Source organism: Girardinichthys multiradiatus, chromosome 20 (assembly GCF_021462225.1).
Source record: "Girardinichthys multiradiatus isolate DD_20200921_A chromosome 20, DD_fGirMul_XY1, whole genome shotgun sequence".
NCBI classification, from domain to species: Eukaryota; Metazoa; Chordata; class Actinopteri; order Cyprinodontiformes; family Goodeidae; genus Girardinichthys; species Girardinichthys multiradiatus.
In genome coordinates this window covers 27,514,538-27,538,464 of record NC_061812.1, presented here as the reverse complement: position 1 = coordinate 27,538,464, position 23,927 = coordinate 27,514,538, and the positions used below count along the sequence as shown (strand labels likewise).

At 39.7% G+C, this 23,927-nt stretch overlaps 1 protein-coding gene across 1 annotated transcript in view; it reads left to right on the top strand.

Moving 5' to 3' along the window:
- The first annotated feature begins 84 nt into the window (after window positions 1–84).
- grm2a (glutamate receptor, metabotropic 2a) overlaps window positions 85–23,927 on the top strand; it is a 58,823-nt gene continuing 34,980 nt past the window's right edge. Inside the window, exons 1-2 of the mRNA XM_047346341.1 lie at window positions 85–792; window positions 21,215–21,962. Of these exons, the coding sequence (XP_047202297.1) occupies window positions 21,435–21,962 (528 nt within the window). The 5' untranslated portion in view covers window positions 85–792; window positions 21,215–21,434. The remainder of the gene's footprint in view (window positions 793–21,214; window positions 21,963–23,927) is intronic.

The window sequence follows — 23,927 nt, the reverse complement described above, 5'->3', positions numbered from 1 at the left end:
CTAAAGAGTCTTTGTCGTTGTCTTGTGCCTTTCTCTCCACCGCTTCCTCCCCAAAAGCGAGCGAGACATTAATTTCCAGGCGCAGTTCAAGAGCTTTCAAAACGAAAAGCGCCTCACAGAAGCCGCTCTGAATGACTTGTAATCGGGCGCTGACCTTTAGCTAGGCAGAATATATGTAGGGCCGCTCCTGCTTAATCAAATCTTTGTTTAAGTGTGAAAACTCAGATAGATTTACGGTTCCCCGACATCCGTTTAACAACTGGTGGTTACAGGAGATTTTACCTGCAACTGGGGTGAAACACTCTGTGCAACACTGACACACTAAACAAGCGCTAAATTAAATAGATGTGATTAAAAAATCCCATTTATTGATTTATGATTTACGACATCTGTTGCAATAGATGCAACAAAGCGAACGCCCTGTTTTGCAGGATGAAACAGAGGGCGTCTGTCGCATTTGCTACTTGCGCGCTGAAGAAATGTGACTTTTGAAGCTCTCTTGGCAGGATCCGTACCTCCAGGAACCCAGCCGCGCTCTCTCTGTTTAAGTGTGAGTGTGGAGTGGTTGTTTTTCAGCACCGCGGACAGCTCCTGGCGGGCGGCTCAGCTGTACGCCTTCAAACTTGAGGCAGCAGCAACACTCGCCTACCCTCTTTTACTCATTCATCCGACTCTAGTGTAATCCACTTGTTCTGAGACTAACAAGACAGAAAGCGCTGCGGAGAATATGCGCTCGTTGCGCACTGTGCATGCTCTGCACAACCACGCTGGCAAAGGAGGACCCCTGAACAGGTAAGAAGCTGATAAATACGTTAAATGTACTGGTTTTAATTTTTTTCTGAACTTCAGCTGAGGATTTGTTGAGGACAAAGCCACTCTTAATTGATGGGATTCATCCACTATGTCATTACCTCTGCTAGAATTTGCCAATGAAATTCAAATAATGTAATAATTTAAAGCGCGCGATAAATTGATTTGCATATATATATATATAGTTTTTTTAAAGTATTTTTCACTTGCCCTTTTCTTCATCTTTCTATATTGTTTTGATTTATCGCCACATCTTTCCCACCAGTCATATCCAGTAAAATGTGCTTTGCTGCAGGAAAAGAAACCAAGCAAAAAGGCGACGCAGAACTGCAGATTAACCCTGACATCTCCTAATGTTGCTCATTTTGCATATCAGTGTGATCAATACACTCGGAACACTTTCAGAAACTCAACCGGTTAATTAGACGTCGTTTGAGTGGGATGTATTGGTATTCGTTAATAAAGCCAATTCAGTCTTTTATTGACTGTGCTTCGAGTTACATATTTTCATAAAGCTAATTAAAGTGCTATCACTGTAGATAATCATTGTGGGTTTGCGAATTAGGATAAGAACAGTGATGTGCAGCGTGCAGCTGTAACTGTGCATATAAATAAACGTTTATATAAATAGGAAGATGCCGAGTTGCGGGTATATTAGGGTTCTGCTGTTAATTAGTGCTGTGCAACGCAGTTAATGTTGATACAATGTGTTGTGGAGGATTCCTTCACTCCCAAAGGCATCAATGCTGCATGTTCAGCACTAAAAAAGCTCACTGTGCCCTTTAATCAGGACAGTTGACACACATTTAAACGATTGATGAGTGGTTTAATCTGCGCTGTTTCCAGTGTTCTTACATAACTAAATGACTGTAGACATGCCTCTTTAAAACTAAGATACGATGTGTGAGACCAGCGCTCACGTTTGAAGATGTTGATAGTTGTAAATTATTCAGCTCATGGCTGACTAAAAGACGAAGAAACGGTCCTCTGCCATCCGCAGGATAAACCAGATATGAAAAGTGGCAGGAGGAGACAGGCGGTGTCTAATCTGGGTCCCTCAACAGATCGATATCATATAGTTTCACCTTTTATCGCTGGCTTGAAAAGAGGGATCCTTATTCAAGTGCAACATTGGAACGGGCATTTCGGGCGCAACAGAAACAATGCGAAGTTGTCCATCATCTTATAAATTGAATAATTTACAGTTACAGAGCCACTTTTTTGGCACACCTGGTAATAATGTGTAAAACACATTAAAATAAGGCAGCACAATCTTACACTGAAATTCATATCTAACCTTTAATTTGAGCCCATTTATTCAGTTGGGGACAAAAAATCCCATGTTGTACACCCCCCTTCTGCCAACAGGACAGAACTTAGTTTTCTCCTTTAACTTTTAACAAGGTTGGAGCATGCTGACAGAGGGCTTTTGATGACCTCCTTCACAATCTCTCTACATCATCCAGACCTAAATCTCCTCGGTTTTGTCTATCTAGTCTACAGTTTGCCCCACAAGTTTTCCTAGGATTTAGGTCTGTGGAATAAAAGACCCAATTGTTTTGTGTCTGGTGAACCATTTCTATGTTCATTTGGCCAAATGTTGTGGAACAATATACTGCTGAAAGTCCTAAAGGAACACCAATTTCCAGCCACCAGATTTTAATTTAAATTAAGGTTTTTGGAAGAGAAAAAGGCACACAGCATCACATATTTTCAGTCATACTGAACAATGGGCTGGAGGTTCTTTTCCACATCTTTATCCTTTTTCACACCAGATCTACTAAGTGTTTTTTGTTGCCAAAAAGCTCAACCTTAGTCTTATTTGACTAAAGCACACTGTTGCAGTTGAAAACTCACATTTATGTTTGTGATGGTAGGACAGAAAAGGCATTTTTTTTGTCCAAAACGTGTGGCACGTAGATTCTAAGGGTTGTTAAAGAGACCTGGTGATTCCAAGAGGTCATTACTTTTCTGCAGTTCTCTAACAGTAAGCTTTGGAGTTTGGAGCTTTGTTTATCTACCTTGCCATCCTCTTCAATGTTCTTGTTGGAAAAATAAAAATGGGTCATCATCCAACCTAGGGTAGTGACTAAGAGAAATATACCTGTCTGTCATGTGATATTTATACACCAGTGTAGCAGAAAATCATGGATTACTAATAGGAAGTTAATTAAAACTCAGATCAAAAATTAAAGTATTAATAAAAAATATATATTCAGTTACATTTATTGTAAAAGGATTTTGTAGGATTGTACAATTACCTCTTAATCAATTTTCCCCTGTAAATAAATATAATCAAATCAAGGTAACATTTTTCTAAATTCTTCATTGTGCATTTAAGCTACTGCAGTTAAACACTTTTTAAAGATATTTTGTCACATCTTTTCATCAGTTGCAGCAAATTTGTCTATATCTATATAACTACAAAAAAGGAGCTTAATCTAAAAAAAACTGGAACCCTTACCCACCTTTTGTAAAATGGTTGAAAGGTTTCTCACACTTGTAAAACTCTTTGTTGCTTACTATGCTTTACACTCAGGTTCACTCAAACAGAAACAGATATTAGGCATTGGAGCAGAAATGAACTTTGCCCTTTCTGCTTTTTTGGTTACAAGTTAAAGCATCAGTCTTGTTAACATCATTCAAAGCTTTTACACCGACATGGCAATAGCTAACTGCCACTCTGCATGAAGACCATCTTCACTCTCATAAAAATGACAGCTTAATAGCTTACTCTTACATATGGCTGAACAAATACACTCACAACTGATGTGAAGGTAATGCACATTTAGGCTGGATGTCTGCAGGCAATATCCATGTAAAGTCTTGCATGTACTGTAAACCCATTGCATTTTCCAGTTTAAAATTGTAGTTTTAATTTTATTTTAAAAGTTTAAAGTGTATCTCCAACAGTACAATGAAAAGACAGCTGTTCAAATCTACATGATTGTGGTTGTGCCATGGCCACCATGAAAAAGAAAAATAACAGAAAGTACAAATTTTAAACACATCTAATGAGTGGAAATAGCTTAAATGTTGTTATATATCCTATAAACTAAAGAAAAATACACACTCAGTACTCCTTTATGCAAATGTTCCATATTATTTTCCTGATCACGGCATCAGTGATGACACAGCCAAGCCAGAAGCATGTTGCACTAAACTGAAACAGCATTGTACCTTGTGCTACTCAAGCAGAAACATTCAAGCATGGACTTATTCAGGTGAAAGACCAGAAAAGCTCAAACTTAATTAGTGATGAGTCCTAAATTAGCTGCACAAATAATTTACACTGTGAGTAAAAATTAACTGTTGCTGATTCGTCCAGCTAAAACTGCTCAAACTTTCTGTCTTCAGTTTAAATGAGATTACTATCTTGCTGGAGAAACCTGGATGTGTAATTTGTGCCTCATAAGATGCCCAGATTAACTAGGAAGGGCAGGCTGTGTGCTTAGATACACAATAACAAAAGACAAGAACCAGGCCAAAGTGACCTGTCTCAGCATCTGATGCTGTCATTTAACGTTTACAACAAAGTGACTGAAGCTGCTCACCAGAGTTTTTAAGGAACATGACATTTGTGTTCTTACCAGAGGGAAGAGCAAGATTCAACAGGTCAATTAGATCAAATTGAATGATTCAGTTCACAGAAGTTATTGTTGAGCTGGGTCTTCTTGAAAAACCTCATAAAAAGCTCCTGAAGCAGCAAAACAGTCCCCGACCATGACACTTCTGCCACCATGTTAGATTTTCTGTAATGTTAGTTTTAGGCCAGATAAAAAGTGACACCCACCTTCTAAAAATGCCCTCTTGGTGTTGGCAATTTAAAGAATCTTTATTCCAAAATTCTGGTGGATCATCAAGACATTTCTTGGCAAATGTTAGCATCTTTGTTTTATTTTTGGTCAGCAGTGGCTTTGACCTTAAAACTGCCCCATAGATGCCATTGTTGCTAAGTTTTTTCTGATTGCTGAACAATGAAGACTGACATTAACTGAGACAAGTGAGGTCTGCAGTGGTTTAGATATTATTCTGGTTTCTTTTGTGACCACCTGGATGCATCGTTTATGATCATGGAGGTATTTTGGTGGATGTTGCCCTCCAGGCAAGGCTCTCCCCTCTCCATTTATGGATATTGGCTCCACTGTAAATGGTAAATAGTAAATGGTCTGCACTTGTATAGCGCTTTATCAAGTCCCCAGAAAACAAAGTGCATTACACTACAGTCATTCACCCATTCATGCACACATTCACACACTGACAGCGGTAGACACTGTAGCCATAGCTGTCCTGCACTGACAGAAGTGAGGCTGCCATACAAAGGCACCACCGAGCCCTCTGACCACCATCAGCAGGCAAGGAGGGTGAAGCGTCTTGCCCAAGGACACAACGATTGAGACAGACAGAGTGGGGGTTTCGAACCGACAATGCAATTATAATGCTTTCAAAACTGATAGATGTCTTGAGATGTGAATAACCAATAAAGAGCTTGTACCAGGACTGAATGCTTCCCTGCACATTTATCCTTATCGCTTATATCAGAGACCACCAGGGCTCAGATTTCTTTACAAGATAAAACACACCAGTAACGCTAGTAATACAGAAAAGCCAGCTATGGAAATAAAGTTTTACAGAATAGTTAAGTGAAAAGGAAAAGCAATTTCCTTTCAACTAAACAAACAGCTTTTTAGAACATTTTAAGGCAACAAAACACTCTTCAGTGCTAAAAAGACATAGCAAACACACTCAACCTGCCATCAAAGGATGCTTTATGAACCTCTTAACCGAATGTTTAATATCTGATGTAAGCTAGCAAGATAGATTCTCTGCTGATCTTGATTTTGATTTTACTTTTGATAATGACTAAATCTTCAGCACACAAGAAACATAATAAGAAGAAAGTGTGTTTTAAATTAAATATCAGCTATGCAACTGACTGTTTTGCTGTTTAAGTTGTGGTTGCGGTTGCTGTTTGAAAAAGCAACGTTTATTTTTATGCTTTTAGTCTGCAGCTTCTTATTAAAATGTAAAACAAACTTTGAGTGAGTTCATGTGATGGGGGAAAACAAGGAATAATGGCTACGCATCTCTTTGTGTCTGTGATATGTTGGAATAATGTGTTCCCTGCCTTTTTCTTAGTGACACCTGGGACAAATTTAAATATTTTTGCTGCAATTTAAAAACTAAAGTTGGTAGTTTTTTATGTATTAGAACTTTATATGTATTGTCTGTTGGTTATTCTTATCAGTCTCAGCATTTATTTTGTATTTCTGTTGTAGTTGTTACTTTCACAAGTTTCAGTTAACCTTGGCTGAACAAAAATTAATTTACTGCTGAAATGCATCAGTTACAATTTGTCAGAAATGTTACAATAAATTCAAGTTTTTTTCCAGTTAAGAATTTGTCATTTGTTACTTTTTAAATGTTTTTATGAATTCATTAACAGAATTTTACTATAGTTTGCAATAGTGCAAAATATGTTTTTTTTAAAATCTATTCAGGACCAATCCTGAGGTACAGGTTTTTAGATTAATTAGTTACCTCAAATAGGAGCTTAATTGAAATTAAGGCATCTAAAAGGAACAAAAGCACCCACTGAAATAGAGAAAGGAGACCGTATAACTGTGGGATCTTGTAAAAATATCTCTGATTCTGCACAAAATGAAACTCATTTTAACAGACGCAAGACCTAAATTAGAAATAGATGAAGCAGCTTCATCCATTGTTTCTCTGGCATACAGATTTATTGTTATATAAATGACAACGTTTTGTCACAGAAAAGCCAAATGATATGTCTCATGTTTTTTAATGTGTAAACTAATTTAACTTGAAATCATAAAATATTCTTGACACATCAAAGCACTTCTCATGACTCTCTTAAAAGCCTCCCACTTTTTCAGGCCACTTTACTTCCAACATTATGGCAGAGTGATGGTGAATGCTGCAATAAAACCTTCTGAAACAAAGCAGTCCCACTTTATCGATACATTTAGGGCAATCACTGGGTTCACAGTAATGAGCTTTCAGAGACAAGAAAGGGAGTGGATGGCTGTTTAATGAGTGAAGTGAAGCTGTGGCTCCGGTGACAACACAAATAAGGGATTCCCCACAGAAGGTGCAGCAAGAAAGAACTCATACCATACCATACCATACCATACCATCTTTATTTATGAAGCACTTTAAAATAAACTAGGGTTCACACAGTGCTAAACATATACAACATAACATAAAACAAACAAAAAACAGATAAATTAAAAAAGACAATGTTCTCAGGCACTAACCTGTTAGGACAGAGGGATGTAAACTTAAAAAAGGTGGAGCTGCAAAAGAATGCCATACCTTAGCTTAGACTTGCCTTAAAGTGGGTGGGTGTGTGTGTGTGAGGGTGTCATTTAATTGAATTATGTAGATGCCTCTAAATAGATGCATTCCTTTGTTAATTAAAATGATCATCCACAAGAATAAATAGTTCTAAAAGATCAATATTCAATAAAAAACACACAAATAAATAATTAAATAATAACTTACACTTTCAAAATGTTATTAAAATTGTCAATATAAATAAATTATTAATAAATTAATAAATAATATATGTATTTTATGTACAAAAGTGTTGATTTTATAGATATGTGCTGCAGCATATTTTATTAGGCTGGCATTGCTCTTATGAAGTTACTTGGTCTATATTATATTTGTCAATCAGATGCTAGACTCTATGTTCTGCAGCAAAAATTGTGATATAACAATGATAAAATAAATTAAATAAATTCAACATGTATGTATGTTCCTTAAAATTTGATAAATTTGAAGTCTAATTGTACACTGTATTTAAAAAATGCTGACATATCTAAATGATTATGAATAGATTTAGTCATCATATGCATAAATAATATTTATTATTTATTACATTTAGGCAGGTTTTGCACTCTATTCAAGAATGTCTCAAAATATCCATTAATTTCATGTTTAACCTTTAACTTCCACCTCATTCTCTAATTGGTAGATGCCTAAATGTCCTCACAGGAAAAGGTCAGTGTTTGTGTTTGTGGAAGACAATTCGTCATGTTAATGATGTAACATTGCTTATGACTGATTCAGCCTGTTATCATTCCAGAATTATTAGATCCAGATTTAAATACCTGGTTGCTTTTCTACGGCTTAAAGAGAATCCATAAAGAATTTCCGGCAGATTTCTCAGATACAGTCAGAGATATTAGTGTTGAATATTAAAGAGTAAATTTATCATTAAAAGCATTTGGAAAATTAGGAGATTTTGTTTGCGTTACTAGAACCCACAGGAATGTAGTAGCTGTTCACAATGTGCCCCCACCTCTTACTTGCTGAAAACAGCCCCATGAGCCACAACGAGGGGGTTCAGAAAAAGCATTGATGGATTTTCTGTCTTAAAATGAGGCGTTAATGTGTCTGTGCCTCAGAGGTAGAGTGGTTCACTCGCAAACATAACTTAGAATATTGATCCTCAACCTTCTCACTTGCCAAAGTGTGTTAAAGCCAAGAACCTGCACTGCCTCATTACTCTCGATAAACTTATGTACATATGAATGAGAATTGCTATATATAACTTCAATTTCATGTTAAAAATAGCATTACAGCACCCTCCATTTTGTTTGGCACTCATAGAATGTAAAAACATTTATATATATATATATATATATATATATATATATATATATATATATATATATATATATATATACAGTGCCTTGCGAAAATACTCGGCCCCCTTGAGCTTTTCAACCTCTTGCCACATTTCAGGCTTCAAACATAAAGATGTAAAATTCAAATTTTTTGTGAAGAATCAACAACAAGTGGGACACAATCGTGAAGTGGAATGAAATTTATTGGATGTGTCAAACTTTTTTAACAAATAAAAAACTGAAAAGTGGGGCGTGCAATATTATTCAGCCCCTTTACTTTCAGCGCAGCAAACTCACTCCAGAAGTTCAGTGAGGATCTCTGAATGATCCGACGTTGTCCCAAATGACTGATGATGATAAATAGAATCCATCTGTGTGTAATCAAGTCTCCGTATAAATACACCTGCTCTGTGATAGTCTCAGGGTTCTGTTCAAAGCGCAGAGAGCATCATGAAGACCAAGGAACACACCAGGCAGGTCCAAGATACTGTTGTGGAGAAGTTTAAAGCCGGATTTGGATACAAAAAGATTTCCCAAGCTTTAAACATCCCAAGGAGCACTGTGCAAGCAATTATATTGAAATGGAAGGAGTATCAGACCACTGCAAATCTACCAAGACCCGGCCGTCCTTCTAAACTTTCATCTCGAACAAGGAGAAGACTGATCAGAGATGCAGCCAAGAGGCCCATGATCACTCTGGATGAACTGCAGAGATCTACAGCTGAGGTGGGAGAGTCTGTCCATAGGACAACAATCAGTCGTACACTGCACAAATCTGGCCTTTATGGAAGAGTGGCAAGAAGAAAGCCATTTCTCAAAGATATCCATAAAAGGTCTAATTTAAAGTTTGCCACAAGCCACCTGGGAGACACACCAAACATGTGGAAGAAGGTGCTCTGGTCAGATGAAACCAAAATCCAACTGTTTGGCCACAATGCAAAACAATATGTTTGGTGTAAAAGCAACACAGCTCATCACCCTGAACACACCATCCCCACTGTCAAACATGGTGGTGGCAGCATCATGGTTTGGGCCTGCTTTTCATCAGCAGGGACAGGGAAGATGGTCAAAATTGATGGGAAGATGGATGGGGCCAAATACAGGACCATTCTGGAAGAAAACCTGTTGGAGTCTGCAAGAGACCTGAGACTGGGACGGAGATTTATCTTCCAACAAGACAATGATCCAAAACATAAAGCCAAATCTACACTGGAATGATTCACAAATAAACGTATCCAGGTGTTGGAATGGCCAAGTCAAAGTCCAGACCTGAATCCAATCAAGAATCTGTGGAAAGAGCTGAAGACTGCTGTTCACAAACGCTCTCCATCCAACTTCACTGAGCTCCAGCTGTTTTGCAAGGAAGAATGGGCAAGAATTTCAGTCTCTCGATGTGAAAACTGATAGAGACAAACCCCAAGCGACTTGCAGCTGTAATTGCAGCAAAGGGTGGCGCTACAAAGTATTAACGCAAGGGGGCCGAATAATATTGCACACCCCACTTTTCAGTTTTTTATTTGTTAAACAATTTGACTCATCCAATAAATTTCATTCCACTTCACGATTGTGTCCCACTTGTTGTTGATTCTTCACAAAAAATTTGAATTTTATATCTTTATGTTTGAAGCCTGAAATGTGGCAAGAGGTTGAAAGGTTCAAGGGGGCCGAATACTTTCACAAAGCAGTGTATATATCCCTGTAGCATAAATATGGTTGGTAATGGGACCTTCTGTAATATCACATCCCAGGGACACATTGTAACATTATTTACAAATGAAAAATTATTAGAATGCCTGATTGATTTAAAAAAAACATAGTATAAAGTAAAAATGCTTTAATTACATTCATTTTATAGTAATTGTGAGTGTCAACAAGTACGTACCTGTGATTTAGTTAAAAACAAATATTCCCTAATGCAGGACAAACTGAATTAAAGATTTTTCTAAGTTTTTTCAATGTGTGATTATGTTACTATCATAAAAAAGCATTTATTTAGATTTTTGATTTTCACATTCTTACCAGATATGCCAAAGATTTGTGTTGTGTATATCTACTTACCATTTGTAGCAAACCACAATATTTCCTCTAAACAGGAAGATTTGATAATCAAACATTGGGCAAACATAGTATGTGGACAATTAATCAATAATCTCACGAAGGAGTTGCTAGAAAGTGGAGATGCAGAGTTAAAACTGGAATAGAGTGAAGAAAAGCAAAACCTGTACTGTGCTCCTGAAACCAGGTTAATCATCAAACTTAGCAAAGAAGTAAGGAACAATGTGGGGAAGAGGAGCAACTCATAATGCAGAGGCCACCAGAGCACTAATGCCAGACAACAAGACCCTCCCAGAGGTCTGGAGAGGTCAGAGCTGCTTTAGTCAGAATGATGTATTACTGGTTGGCGGATTTTGAAAGCGTAGCCGATTGGTGGGGGAACTATGGTGGAAGGGTGAGTAAATGGCTCAATACTATGAAATCTTTGATTTGGGTGGATTTATTTGCTACAAGCAGAAATTTAGGCTAGGGGAAAATTGCTGATGAAAATTCAACTAATTTAAATATTTAAAGGCAGGTTATTACAATGTTTTATTCCCCACAGGTGCTTCCAACTTGAGTTTAATTTATTGTTTGTGCATGGCAACATGTGTTTGTATGAATCTGTACTTTTTGTGCCTGCCTTCCTTTTACAAACGTTCATCTTCCCCCACCACCAAGGACCCTTCTCTTTGTCAGCTGGAAATGTGATTTTAGGGAAGCCTGACTTCCATTACCTTTGCTTCCTCTCAGCGACGCTCCAACTCATTTCACCTGAGATCTCCTACCTGCTCATCCAGGCTTACGGCTGCACACATACACTCGATGACCTCCACTCTTCAACACTGTCTGTCGCCTGGGGGGATATTATCATATTAATGCTGCACTCCCACTCCTAACGGAAAATGAGCGTCATAAAAAAAAAAAAATCAGTATTCTTCTCAAACCTTACCCTTATTTCTCTTTTGCTGCTGCCCACACTGTCATGCCCCACACCCCCACCCCCCGTCCTCTCACATCTGTAATCTATCTTGTAATTTTACCCCTCTCCCTCCAAATTCCCTCGCACTGTCTAGTTTGAAGTGTGTAAGAGGTTGGCAGGCTTTACTCTCTCTTGAATTAGAAAGGCCATCTGGTGAAAAAGGAAATGAAGATGCCTTGATCAGAAGAGAGAGAAAAAACATAAGAGGCATTGTTTTACTTTGAAGTTTGAACGTGGACACCAAATCCTGGGTGGGATTCATGATCTAAAGTGTAAATATTGCTGTTAGCAGCTGTGATTTTTGCATACACACAGACTCTGGTATTATGATCGGAAATATGGACAAGAAACAATTACAGGTCCTTCTCAAAAAATTAGCATATTGTGATAAAGTTCATTATTTTCCATAATGTCATGATGAAAATGTAACATTCATATATTTTAGATTCATTGCACACTAACTGAAATATTTCAGGTCTTTTATTGTCTTAATACGGATGATTTTGGCATACAGCTCATGAAAACCCAAAATTCCTATCTCACAAAATTAGCATATTTCATCCGACCAATAAAAGAAAAGTATTTTTAATACAAAAAACACCAACCTTCAAATAATCATGTACAGTTATGCACTCAATACTTGGTCGGGAATCCTTTGGCAGAAATGACTGCTTCAATGCGGCGTGGCATGGAGGCAATCAGCCTGTGGCACTGCTGAGGTCTTATGGAGGCCCAGGATGCTTCGATAGCGGCCTTTAGCTCATCCAGAGTGTTGGGTCTTGAGTCTCTCAACGTTCTCTTCACAATATCCCACAGATTCTCTATGGGGTTCAGGTCAGGAGAGTTGGCAGGCCAATTGAGCACAGTGATACCATGGTCAGTAAACCATTTACCAGTGGTTTTGGCACTGTGAGCAGGTGCCAGGTCGTGCTGAAAAATGAAATCTTCATCTCCATAAAGCTTTTCAGCAGATGGAAGCATGAAGTGCTCCAAAATCTCCTGATAGCTAGCTGCATTGACCCTGCCCTTGATAAAACACAGTGGACCAACACCAGCAGCTGACACGGCACCCCAGACCATCACTGACTGTGGGTACTTGACACTGGACTTCTGGCATTTTGGCATTTCCTTCTCCCCATTCTTCCTCCAGACTCTGGCACCTTGATTTCCGAATGACATGCAGAATTTGCTTTCATCCGAAAAAAGTACTTTGGACCACTGAGCAACAGTCCAGTGCTGCTTCTCTGTAGCCCAGGTCTGGGGAATGCGGCACCTGTAGCCCATTTCCTGCACACGCCTGTGCACGGTGGCTCTGGATGTTTCTACTCCAGACTCAGTCCACTGCTTCCGCAGGTCCCCCAAGGTCTGGAATCGGCCCTTCTCCACAATCTTCCTCATGGTCCGGTCACCTCTTCTCGTTGTGCAGCGTTTTCTGCCACACTTTTTCCTTCCCACAGACTTCCCACTGAGGTGCCTTGATACAGCACTCTGGGAACAGCCTATTCGTTCAGAAATGTCTTTCTGTGTCTTACCCTCTTGCTTGAGGGTGTCAATAGTGGCCTTCTGGACAGCAGTCAGGTCGGCAGTCTTACCCATGATTGGGGTTTTGAGTGATGAACCAGGCTGGGAGTTTTAAAGGCCTCAGGAATCTTTTGCAGGTGTTTAGAGTTAACTCGTTGATTCAGATGATTAGGTTCATAGCTCGTTTAGAGACCCTTTTAATGATATGCTAATTTTGTGAGATAGGAATTTTGGGTTTTCATGAGCTGTATGCCAAAATCATCCGTATTAAGACAATAAAAGACCTGAAATATTTCAGTTAGTGTGCAATGAATCTAAAATATATGAATGTTAAATTTTCATCATGACATTATGGAAAATAATGAACTTTATCACAATATGCTAATTTTTTGAGAAGGACCTGTATACTCAACAGGTAAGGAAACAAAAAGTCAACGTACAGCAGAGAGATTGACATCTTTTTATCTAACTTCTCAAGATGTCAAAAATTTCCTCTGAGTGTTAATATATGTGAATGCACCTGCACATACAGTGTTTACAAATATATTCACACCACTTAATGTTTCCTACATTTAGTCACAACCACAAACGCCATTGTATTTTACTTGGATCCACGCAAAGTGGTGCATAATTGTTTGATGAAAGGAAAACAATTTTTGCTATTTACAGTTTTTTACTTAAAAATAAATCTGGAAAAATAAATCTGAAAGTGTGGTCTGCATTTGTATTCAGCCTTCTTGAACGTCGATTCAACGTTCACATTAATTAGACTAGCAAGCCTTTTGGGTTATATCCCTACCATTTTTTTACACTTACAGACTGAAATATTTGATTATTTTACTTTGTAAAATAGCACAAGCTCGCTTAGATTGGATCGATAGTGGCTGTGAACATCCATTTTTAAGCCACCCCACAGATTCTTAATTGGATTTTAGCCTGAACTTTGATTGGGCCACAGTAACACATTTAAACTATTACATTGTAGATTTTTCTTTGTAAATCATTTTTGAAAAACGCATGTGTAATTTTCCTTCCACTCACTATTTAACACACTACGTTCTCAATTACACAGAAGTTTGAAGAAAGGTGAAAAGACATCAATACTTTTTCAAGGTTCTGTATTTACAGTTTTTGGCTCAAATCTTTCAACATGTAAAAAAAAAAGAAATCACATATATATTACCCTTCCCAGTTTAGGTTTGTCAGCTTTCATATTAAAGTAAGAACAGTGGACAAAGACAAAAGAGAAATAGAGCCCACTTGCAACTGCAAGATGAAGGGATCCAGTGTGCGCAAGGAGGCTGACAATCTGTCAGCCAGAAATCCTTTTGTCACCATTCTCTCTGGAGGCCGCTGGGTTTAGTGCTTTACAGGTGTTATTGCCTATATGATTTTTGTTTTATTTAAAATGAATATATTTGCTAAAGATGGCACTGTTTAATATGCTATACAGCAATTCTGCAACAGAAATTCAATCCTTCAACATTTAAATCTTCTAATTTTGCAGCCATGTTAATTTGTTCTTGTAGGTAATACAAATAGGTGTGACTTAACCCTGTTTGTATCTCAGACTTTTGCAGAGGAGTTTCACTTGTTGAAAGCTGCTGTGGGAGCAAGCAGAAAAGTTTGAGATCCATGCTGCTATTTTGAGCGAAGAGAATAAACAATCTTCTAAAGTTAAATGACAGCCTCAGACAAGAAATGCTCAGTTTTTAAATCTTATTTCTTACTAAAAGATGTTTTGTTTCTCAAGAACCTCTTATCTTTCAAATGGCTGCCGAGGAACAAGGACAGGTGATCATATTTATGTTTCAATTCAACATCTAAGCATGTTGGCATTTCTAAGTTGATGATTGTATTTTTCAAATGTTGTTTTACTTGAGGTGTGGCTGCTTTTTAGAAAGCAAAAACATTGGCTGGAGTCTGCTCGCTCTGGTCAGCACACAGCGCAGAGTTCCCAGTTCTCCCACAAGACCTTGCACCATGCATGATCGGGCTCGCCCACTTGTCCTGGTCTGTCTTCCACCTTCTCTTCATCCCCTCCACCTCCTGGCACGTTTCCATGGAAACAACGGTGGAAAAAACGAGAAGGGGGTGAGAGAGAAAGACAGAGAGAAATCCCAAAGAATGTGTTTTGCAGTCTGAGTCCTGCTGAGTGTTTTATGTTGTAATAGCTGAGTGTGTATTTTTGAACAGAGAGAGAGAGACAAGTACAAGCATCATTATCCCTCTTGCCTGTTTTCATAAGCACCTATCAATACAGTTAATTACTGCCCTTCAACCTGTTTCTCTTGTTGAGGGAAAAAGGATATGAGACCGACCGCTCTAGCTTGATTTACTCAGATAAACTTCTAAACACTTTGTCTAATTAAGCCTCTGAGAATTGTGGGAACTCTGATTTACCACAAAAACTATGAAAACAATGTGTCTGCTTTTTTGCTGGTGGGTCAGCATCAGCGTCCATATAGATAATTGGAGTTTTTCTCCCTATCATTAGCAGAGCAGTTTTCATTTTACACGACTGCTATGCACAACTCTGGATATTTATAGCTGCTGTTCACCTGTAGCCTTCATATTTCGCATCTGTGTCTCTATCATGGATGGGATTTACAACTAAAAAACACTGAAAGGGGCTCACAGGCAAGAACTCAATTACGTTTTTAAAGATCAATAAAAAGGAGAAAATTATTTAGGAATTTAGCTCATAAATGTACTGTCTTAATTGTACCGCTTCTGTTAAAACTTTGCACAATCCCCTTTTACCAGTAGGACACAGGGAGAGAAAGATGTGTAAAGATCTGTTAAACCATTTCTGTCTTGATTTGTCAACCCCCCCCCATCCTTTTTTTTCTGTTTTCTAGCAGAGCGCATCAGATTTTTTTTATTTAAAGTTGCCTGATAATTTAAAGAGTGCATAATGCCACGGAGTCCAACAAGGTTCTTAGGTCCTTCAGAAAACAAATGGATTCAAAGAAGATAGATCTTAGATCATAGATCTTCTGTCATACGTTGTAGTGAGCCTGAGGTGCTTTTCCACATAATCCTCCTCTGTTTTACACCAAACCCACCTTTAGTATTTGGCTCTAAAAAAGCTGAGTTCAGAGTTAGAGGCGGCTGTGGCTCAGTGGGAAGTCTTGTAATCTGAAAGTTGGGCAAGGCACTTAACCTCAAGTTGTCTACCGATTGGTGTAGGATTGTGTGAGTGTTTGTGAGTGCAATTGGGTGAATGTGGCTCCAGTGTAAAGTGCTTTGAGCGGTCAATAGGACTGGAAAGGTGGTATATAAGTTTGGTCCATTTACCGTTTATCTCAGCCAAAGCACGTCTCCAGTTAAAGACCAATTTTGTTGAAGAAATTCCCCATATATATGTTTGTGATGATAGGACAGAAAAAATAAAACTTTTCTGGCACGCCTACCTGAAAACCGGTTGGTATGTTGATACCATCCAATCATCATTATTATGGCCCATAGGTGGAAATCAAAAGGGATGTGTGTCCCCTCTTCCACAAAGATGTACCCTCCAAAAACTATTGTAAACACAAATAATAATAAAAAATAATAATAACATAGTAATGTTAAAAGTACAACTCAAGCGGTTTAAATTATAAACGTAAAATGCGTTTTTTTTTAAGTAGTGAAAGTATAAAAGTGAAAGATTGTTTGGTTTTGATTGTTAAAAAATCTTGATACAAAACATTGTTCTACGTGTTTGGGAAACAATAAATATATTACTTTTATTTATTATTACTATTATGTATATTAGGTTTTTTTTGTTTAGTAGTGGATGTGGGTGTGTGCTAATGTCAATATCCCCTGTGTATGTGTGTGTGTGTCCAATTGTCAGCCAGCCAGGTCAGTAATGAACAATGCTATAACTACTACTATTACTTTTAATAACATGCTTAAGCATTAACGCTACAAGGAAAGTTTCAAAGGAGCAGGAAAGAGAGCCGTTCTCTTATCTTTCCCATTTTGAAAACTGGTTAAGAGAATTTTATCACTGTGGCAAATCATATTTATACCCCAGGGAAATAGGTGGTCATGGATTATTACCTGGATGTTCCTTGACACTAAAATTTGAAATGATTTATTCACATTTATTTCATAAGAATCTCTAGAGTTACCAGGAAGTGTGGATGTGATGATTTTGTTAAAAACGATGACTTCCTAAATGGGATTTTGTTCTCCACTGAATACATCCCCTCAAATTAAAGTTTGACTTTGTATTAAATCAGAGTTTATCCTAAAGCCATTGTACAAATCTGTTCTACCAGACGGTAACTAATTTGTTCATATAAGTGTAATTTTAAGCCAAAGTAGCTTCTAAAAGACCATATAATACTGCAGAGAATTAAAATTGTTATTTTAAAACATTTGCCATGTAAAGTTAGTTAACATGCAATGACAATTTGCTGCACAGATCAGTACATATAAAAGATATTATTTGATACGTTAGTCGAGTAAAATACCTGAATTACTCACGTCAACATTAAAGCTTATATAACAACCCAATAACTACATTTTATGGTTCATTTGACCAAATTACTTTAATGGTTAAAAATATTCACATTATTTAGAGCGTTACACAAAAAAAAACATTGTCTAATAAAGACAATAATGCTGTCTCTAAGGAACTATTTTACTATTGCTGAAACGAGTCATTTCCCAATAATTGTTAGATGCAGTTTGTCATGTTTTTCACCAGCTTAGATACACAGATATTGTTTCCCTTTTTTCTTTAGTCTATGCTGTGACCTTGCAGATCAATCACATGCATATTTGTTTCTTTTTATAAGCACAACAACTGAACTGCCAAACATGTTAAGTTAAATGTTTGCTTAGTGGCACTGTGCTAAAATAACCCATGTTAAACAAATTTCTGTTGCTTTAGATGACATCCCATCATTTCAGTCAGAAAGCAACATTTTTTTTTTTACTTGGAGTAGATTTCAGTACTCCCCTCCCCCTTTATCTATATATAATCTTTTTTTCTTGGTTTTGCATGAAGTATTTGTTTTTGGAAGACAGTTAATATGATTTGACAAAATGTTCCTCGAGGATACGCTGTGTTCTATCGGCAGACCTTTGGAGAACAGGAATGTTTTCACATGTGATAATAAAAGAGTTTTACGATCATCTGCTTTAGAAGAAAAAGCAAAATGACGTCACGGAGACAATAAAACAGAGAGTGAAGACAACAGTTAAAATACAACACAGATATTCTAAACAGGGCCTTTTACAATGAGGGATTAAAGGTGCTGTTTTGGAGATCCCAAAAAATTATCCAGACAATGTTTATGTTTTTAACAATGAACTTTGACCTCAAGCTTCTGTCAACACTTATTACCTGAAAACATGTTGACAATTGGCATACTGTATAACTTCCAAATATTTCATTTACATTATAGACACATACAGTTTCTTGCAAAACCATTCACCTCTTGAACTTTTTCACATTTTGTGACATTACAACCAATCACTGTTACACCACCATCAGAGACGCTTATCACGCCGTCCCACGTGCTGCACTGGGCCAATCCGACCACATCATGGTCCACCTGATTCCTGCATACAGGCAGAAACTAAAGCTCTGCAAACCTGTTGTGAGGATGACAAGGAAGTGGAGCAGTGAGGCTGTGGAGAATCTCCAGGCGTGTTTAGGCTGTACAGACTGGGATGTGTTCAGGACTACTACCAACAGTCTGGACGAGTACACAGAGGCTGTGACTTCCTACATCAGCTTCTGTGAGGACAGCTGTGTACCATCATGCACCAGGGTGAGTTACAACAATGATAAACCCTGGTTCACAGCTAAACTCAGAAGGTTAAGACTGGATAAGGAAGAGGCCTTCAGGAGTGGGGACAAAGACATATACAGAGAGGCTAAGTACAAGTTTGGCAAGGCAGTGAAAGAGGCCAAACGACTGTACTCTGAGAAGCTCCAAATCCAGTTCTCAACCAACGACTCTGCGTCTGTCTGGAAAGGGCTCAAGCAAATCCCCAACTACAAGCCGAAAGCCCCCCACTCCATCAACGACCGACGCCTCGCCAACGACCTGAACGAGTTCTACTGCCGCTTTGAAAGACAAAGGGACAGTCCTGCAACCATCCCCCACGACGCCCCCCAACAGCTGCAGCCACAATCCACCACCCCCACCTCCCCAACCTCAAGAGGGGCCTTGGCACCTCCAACCCCCACCCTGAAGTTCCCCCCCACCAGCCCCCTACCCACGCCGAGGACGGCTCTTTCCATCCAGGAGAGGGACGTCAACAAACTCTTCAGGAGACAGAACCCCCGGAAAGCTGCTGGTCCGGATTCTGTCTCACCAGCCAGCCTGAAGCACTGCGCTGATCAGCTGTCTCCAGTCTTCACAGACATTTTTAACACCTCACTGGAGACATGTCATGTGCCAGCCTGCTTCAAGTCCTCCACCATCGTCCCTGTTCCCAAGAAGCCAAGGACCACAGGGCTTAATGACTTCAGACCCGTCGCCCTGACCTCTGTGGTGATGAAGTCCTTTGAGCGCCTTGTGCTCTCACACCTAAAAGACATCACCGACCCCCTCCTTGACCCCCTGCAGTTTGCCTACAGAGCCAACAGGTCTGTAGATGATGCAGTCAACCTAGCCCTTCACTTCATCCTCCGGCACCTGGACTCCACAGGAACCTACGCCAGGATACTGTTTGTGGATTTCAGCTCTGCCTTCAACACCATCGTCTCAGTTCTGCTACAGGAGAAGCTCTCCCAGCTGAGTGTGCCTGACTCCACCTGCAGGTGGATCCCTGACTTCCTGTCTGACAGGAAGCAGCGCGTGAGGCTGGGGAAGCACGTCTCTGACTCCCTGACCATCAGCACCGGTTCCCCCCAAGGCTGTGTTCTCTCTCCTCTGCTCTTCTCCCTGTACACCAACAGCTGCACCTCCAGTCACCAGTCTGTCAAGCTTCTGAAGTTTGCGGACGACACCACCCTGATCGGACTCATCTCTGATGGTGACGAGTCCGCGTACAGATGGGAGGTGGACCATCTGTTGGACTGGTGCAGCCAGAACAACCTTGAACTCAACGCTCTAAAGACAGTGGAGATGGTTGTGGACTTCAGGCAGAACCCAGCCCCACCTGCCCCCATCCCCTCTGTGACTCCACAATTGACACTGTGGAATCTTTCCGCTTCCTGGGAACCATCATCTCCCAGGATCTCAAGTGGGAGCCAAACATCAGCTCCCTCATCAAGAAAGCCCAGCAGAGGATGTTCTTCCTGCGGCAGCTGAAGAAATTCAACCTGCCAAAGACTATGATGGTGCACTTCTACACAGCCATCATTGAGTCCATCCTCACCTCCTCCATCACCATCTGGTACTCCGCTGCTACAGCCAAGGATAAGGGCAGGCTGCAGCGTGTCATTCGGTCTGCTGAAAAGGTGATTGGCTGTAGTCTACTGTCGCTCCAGGAACTGTACACCTCCAGGACCCTGAAGCGGGCAGGGAAGATTCTGGCTGATCCCTCCCACCCCGGTCACAGACTCTTTGAAACTCTCCCCTCTGGCAGGAGGCTGCGGTCCATCCGGACCAAAACCTCACGCCACAAGAACAGTTTTTTCCCATCTGCCACCAGCCTGGTTAACAAAGCCGGGAAACCACCTTGACACTCTCCCTTTGCCCCACACCCCCCCTTTTTTGCTGACAGGACACCTGTAACCTGCAACTCTATGTGTTACATTAACGCTCAGCATGGACTCCTGCTTTACTTGCACTGCCATACTTGCACAATGATTACCTGCACTGTTGTATTGCTCTTGCATCTTATACTGCTCTACATTTACTCTCACTCACTTAAAACTGTGCACATATATTTATATTATATTGTAGATATGTTTATATTGTTTAATTTGTACCGTATTGCACCGACTACGCCAAAACAAATTCCTTGTATGTCCAAAAACGTACTTGGCAATAAAGCTTTTCTGATTCTGATTCTGATTCTGAAAAACTTCACATATCAGATCAATACACAGTGGTGCATATCTCTCCTTTCTTCCTCCTGACACTCCAATATTCATAATTTACACAAATATTTATTTACACACGCAGATGCAATAAAGTGTTTCCACTGAATGAGTCTGTCTCTGACAGACACATGGTCTGTGAGACAAAGGAAACATTGTACTTCAGTTCCAAAGCTCTGACTGAATTTCTCTCTGTTTGATCTGCAGGCTGTAATCTACAAACGCTCAGAAGAAGAGACGGACGAAGGGGATGACGGGGATGCTGTACATGGCCTCTGTCAGAATAAAAACAACAGGGCTTTGAGATTTGCTGGTGCTGCTGCGCCTTTGAGATTTATTTTGGTTTTTTTCAGTAGCACCATCATCAGCTCTGACCAGCCACTGAGCAGAGTCCACAGGCAGGACAGTGTCATTGTGTCTAGGGAATATGTCACTGGGGAAATCCCCCATGTGGGGGGTGCACCCTGTGCCCCGACCCCTCTGGCTGTCCCATCTCAGCCTGCTCTGCTTATGCGCTTCCCTCTTTACCCGATTTACACATGGTCTGCCTGTGGTGGCGTATAACACAGACTCTAAGAAGGAAATCACTCTGGATGGAGATCTAGTGATTGGGGGCCTGTTTCCTGTGCATCAGAAGGGTGAGGGGGTAGAAGACTGCGGTAAGATCAATTCACAGAGAGGGATCCAGAGACTGGAGGCTATGCTGCTGGCCTTGGATGAAATCAACAGGGATGATCGGATCCTTCCTGGGATCAGACTCGGAGCGCACATACTCGACACCTGCTCCAAGGACACATATGCTCTGGAGCAGTCTCTAGAGTTTGTCAGGGCCTCCCTGACCAAAGTGGATGACAGCGAGTACACATGCCCCGATGGTTCTTACGCCATTCATGATGACGTCCCTCTTGCTATCTCTGGGGTCATAGGAGGCTCGTACAGTGATGTCTCCATCCAGGTAGGCATACATGAAGAATATAGTTGCTTTCACGTTACACAGTAGCAAGTCGGGCTTTATGTATGCCATTAAAAGATGACGCTACATTCATTTTGTTGGGTGCTGAGCATGCAGCTACATTGGGTTGGAGAGAAAAGACAGAAAATAGCATTTAGCTATGGGTGTGATACATCATAACTGCCCACTTAGACTTAAATACCACTTTCAATTACCCTTTGCAAGATGTTAACCCTGAGACTTAATGAGTATCAGTTCCACAAGAGGATCTGTTTACCTGAACACAAATGTGCCTGGGCAATCTAATTTAGAAGATCTTTTTCTCTTCCCTGTAATTCACACTTTGGTGATGGTCTTGAGGCAGACTTGCTACAGATGTTGCACTCGGGACTGGCTGATGGGATGACAAACGACATCCCGATTACTCTCAGCTCCTTTTGGCTCACTCAGGCTGAACCAAGGAAATCTCTGCTAATTGGCTCTCCAAGTCTTTGACTGTAATGTATCTTCCACATCAACGCAGTTCCAAGTCATTGTGAAGAGGAGACAGTGTGTCCCTTGGAAATGAGATTTGTAAATATCCACAAATATGCATGCTCTAAATCATTAAAGCAGAGTCATCAGCATCCTGACTCAGCCAGCCAGAGGAAAAAGTCTTCTTCGCTCACTTCAAAAGTATGGTTCACTTCACTTCAGCTGCAGCAGCCTCCTGTTCCAGATATATGCTCATAAAATGAAAGAAACATACTTCGGTACTCCTAGAAATATAATTGGGTTCATAACACTTATAGACCATAGATTATGATGTAACCCTGCCTGTGGTGGTCTGCTTCCCACAGTGAGTAGCCCACAGGCTTCCAGAGCGTTCTTGTACAGTATACGTTCAAGTCAAGATTCAGGGTGACTTAATGGTTAAAACAAAAAGTATTATTTTTAAGCAGAATAGATTCAACAAGGTGTCAGATCATTTGACATGATAGCATCCCCCACGCTACTGCATCATTGCCAGCAGCCTAAACTACTGATACAATGCATGATGAATCCATGCTTTCATGTTGTTTATACCAAATTCTGGTTTTATCATTGAATGCTGCAGCTAAAATTGAGCCTCAGTAGCCCCGGCAACGATTTTCCAATCTGTAATTGCCTAATTTTGGTGAGGTCGTGTAAACTGTAGACTCACATTTCAACTCCTAGCAGAGAGGAGAGGCATGCGGTGTGGTCGTCTACAACTGTCGGGCATCTGCTTTACAGTTCAACATGTGCATTCAGAGATGGTATTCTGCATACCTTGGTTGTATTGCGTTATCTAAAAGCAGTCTGCACATTCTCCTCTGTCCTCTAAGATTAACCAGGCATTTTGTCCGCACAACTGCTTCCAACTGCCCAAATTCTCAATTTTTCTCTGTAAATCAGAGAGATAATTGTGTGTTTCTGAAATACTCGACTAGAACGTATGGCAACAACAACCATGCTGCATTCAAAGTTACTTAAATCCCCTTTCTTCCTTGTTCTAAAAATAAGTTTCAACTTCAGCAAGTTGTTTTTACTACGTCTAGATGCCTAAATGCATTTACATTGCTGCCATGTGATTGGTTGATTCACTATTCAGTCAATAAAAAATTATTGAACTAGACCATCTAAAAAAGCAGCTGTTGGCTCTACACACATACATTGTCTTACCCATTTTGAATAGTGACTAACAGAAATGAACGTCTGTACTATGTCATATTTATACTACAGGGAAATAGGAATTCATAACTTAATAACTATGGGTACTTCAACACTCTGATCAACTTATTAAAGTAAAGCCCAATTTCCAAAAAACCAACAAATGTTTAGTTGTAGCAATAAGAGATTTGCTCAAATTACAGGTTGGATTTTTCTAAATTATTTAGTGTGAGGTTATGGTACTGGAACAACAGAACATAGCAATTGTTATGGGTACTAAAATAAAATAAAACTTCA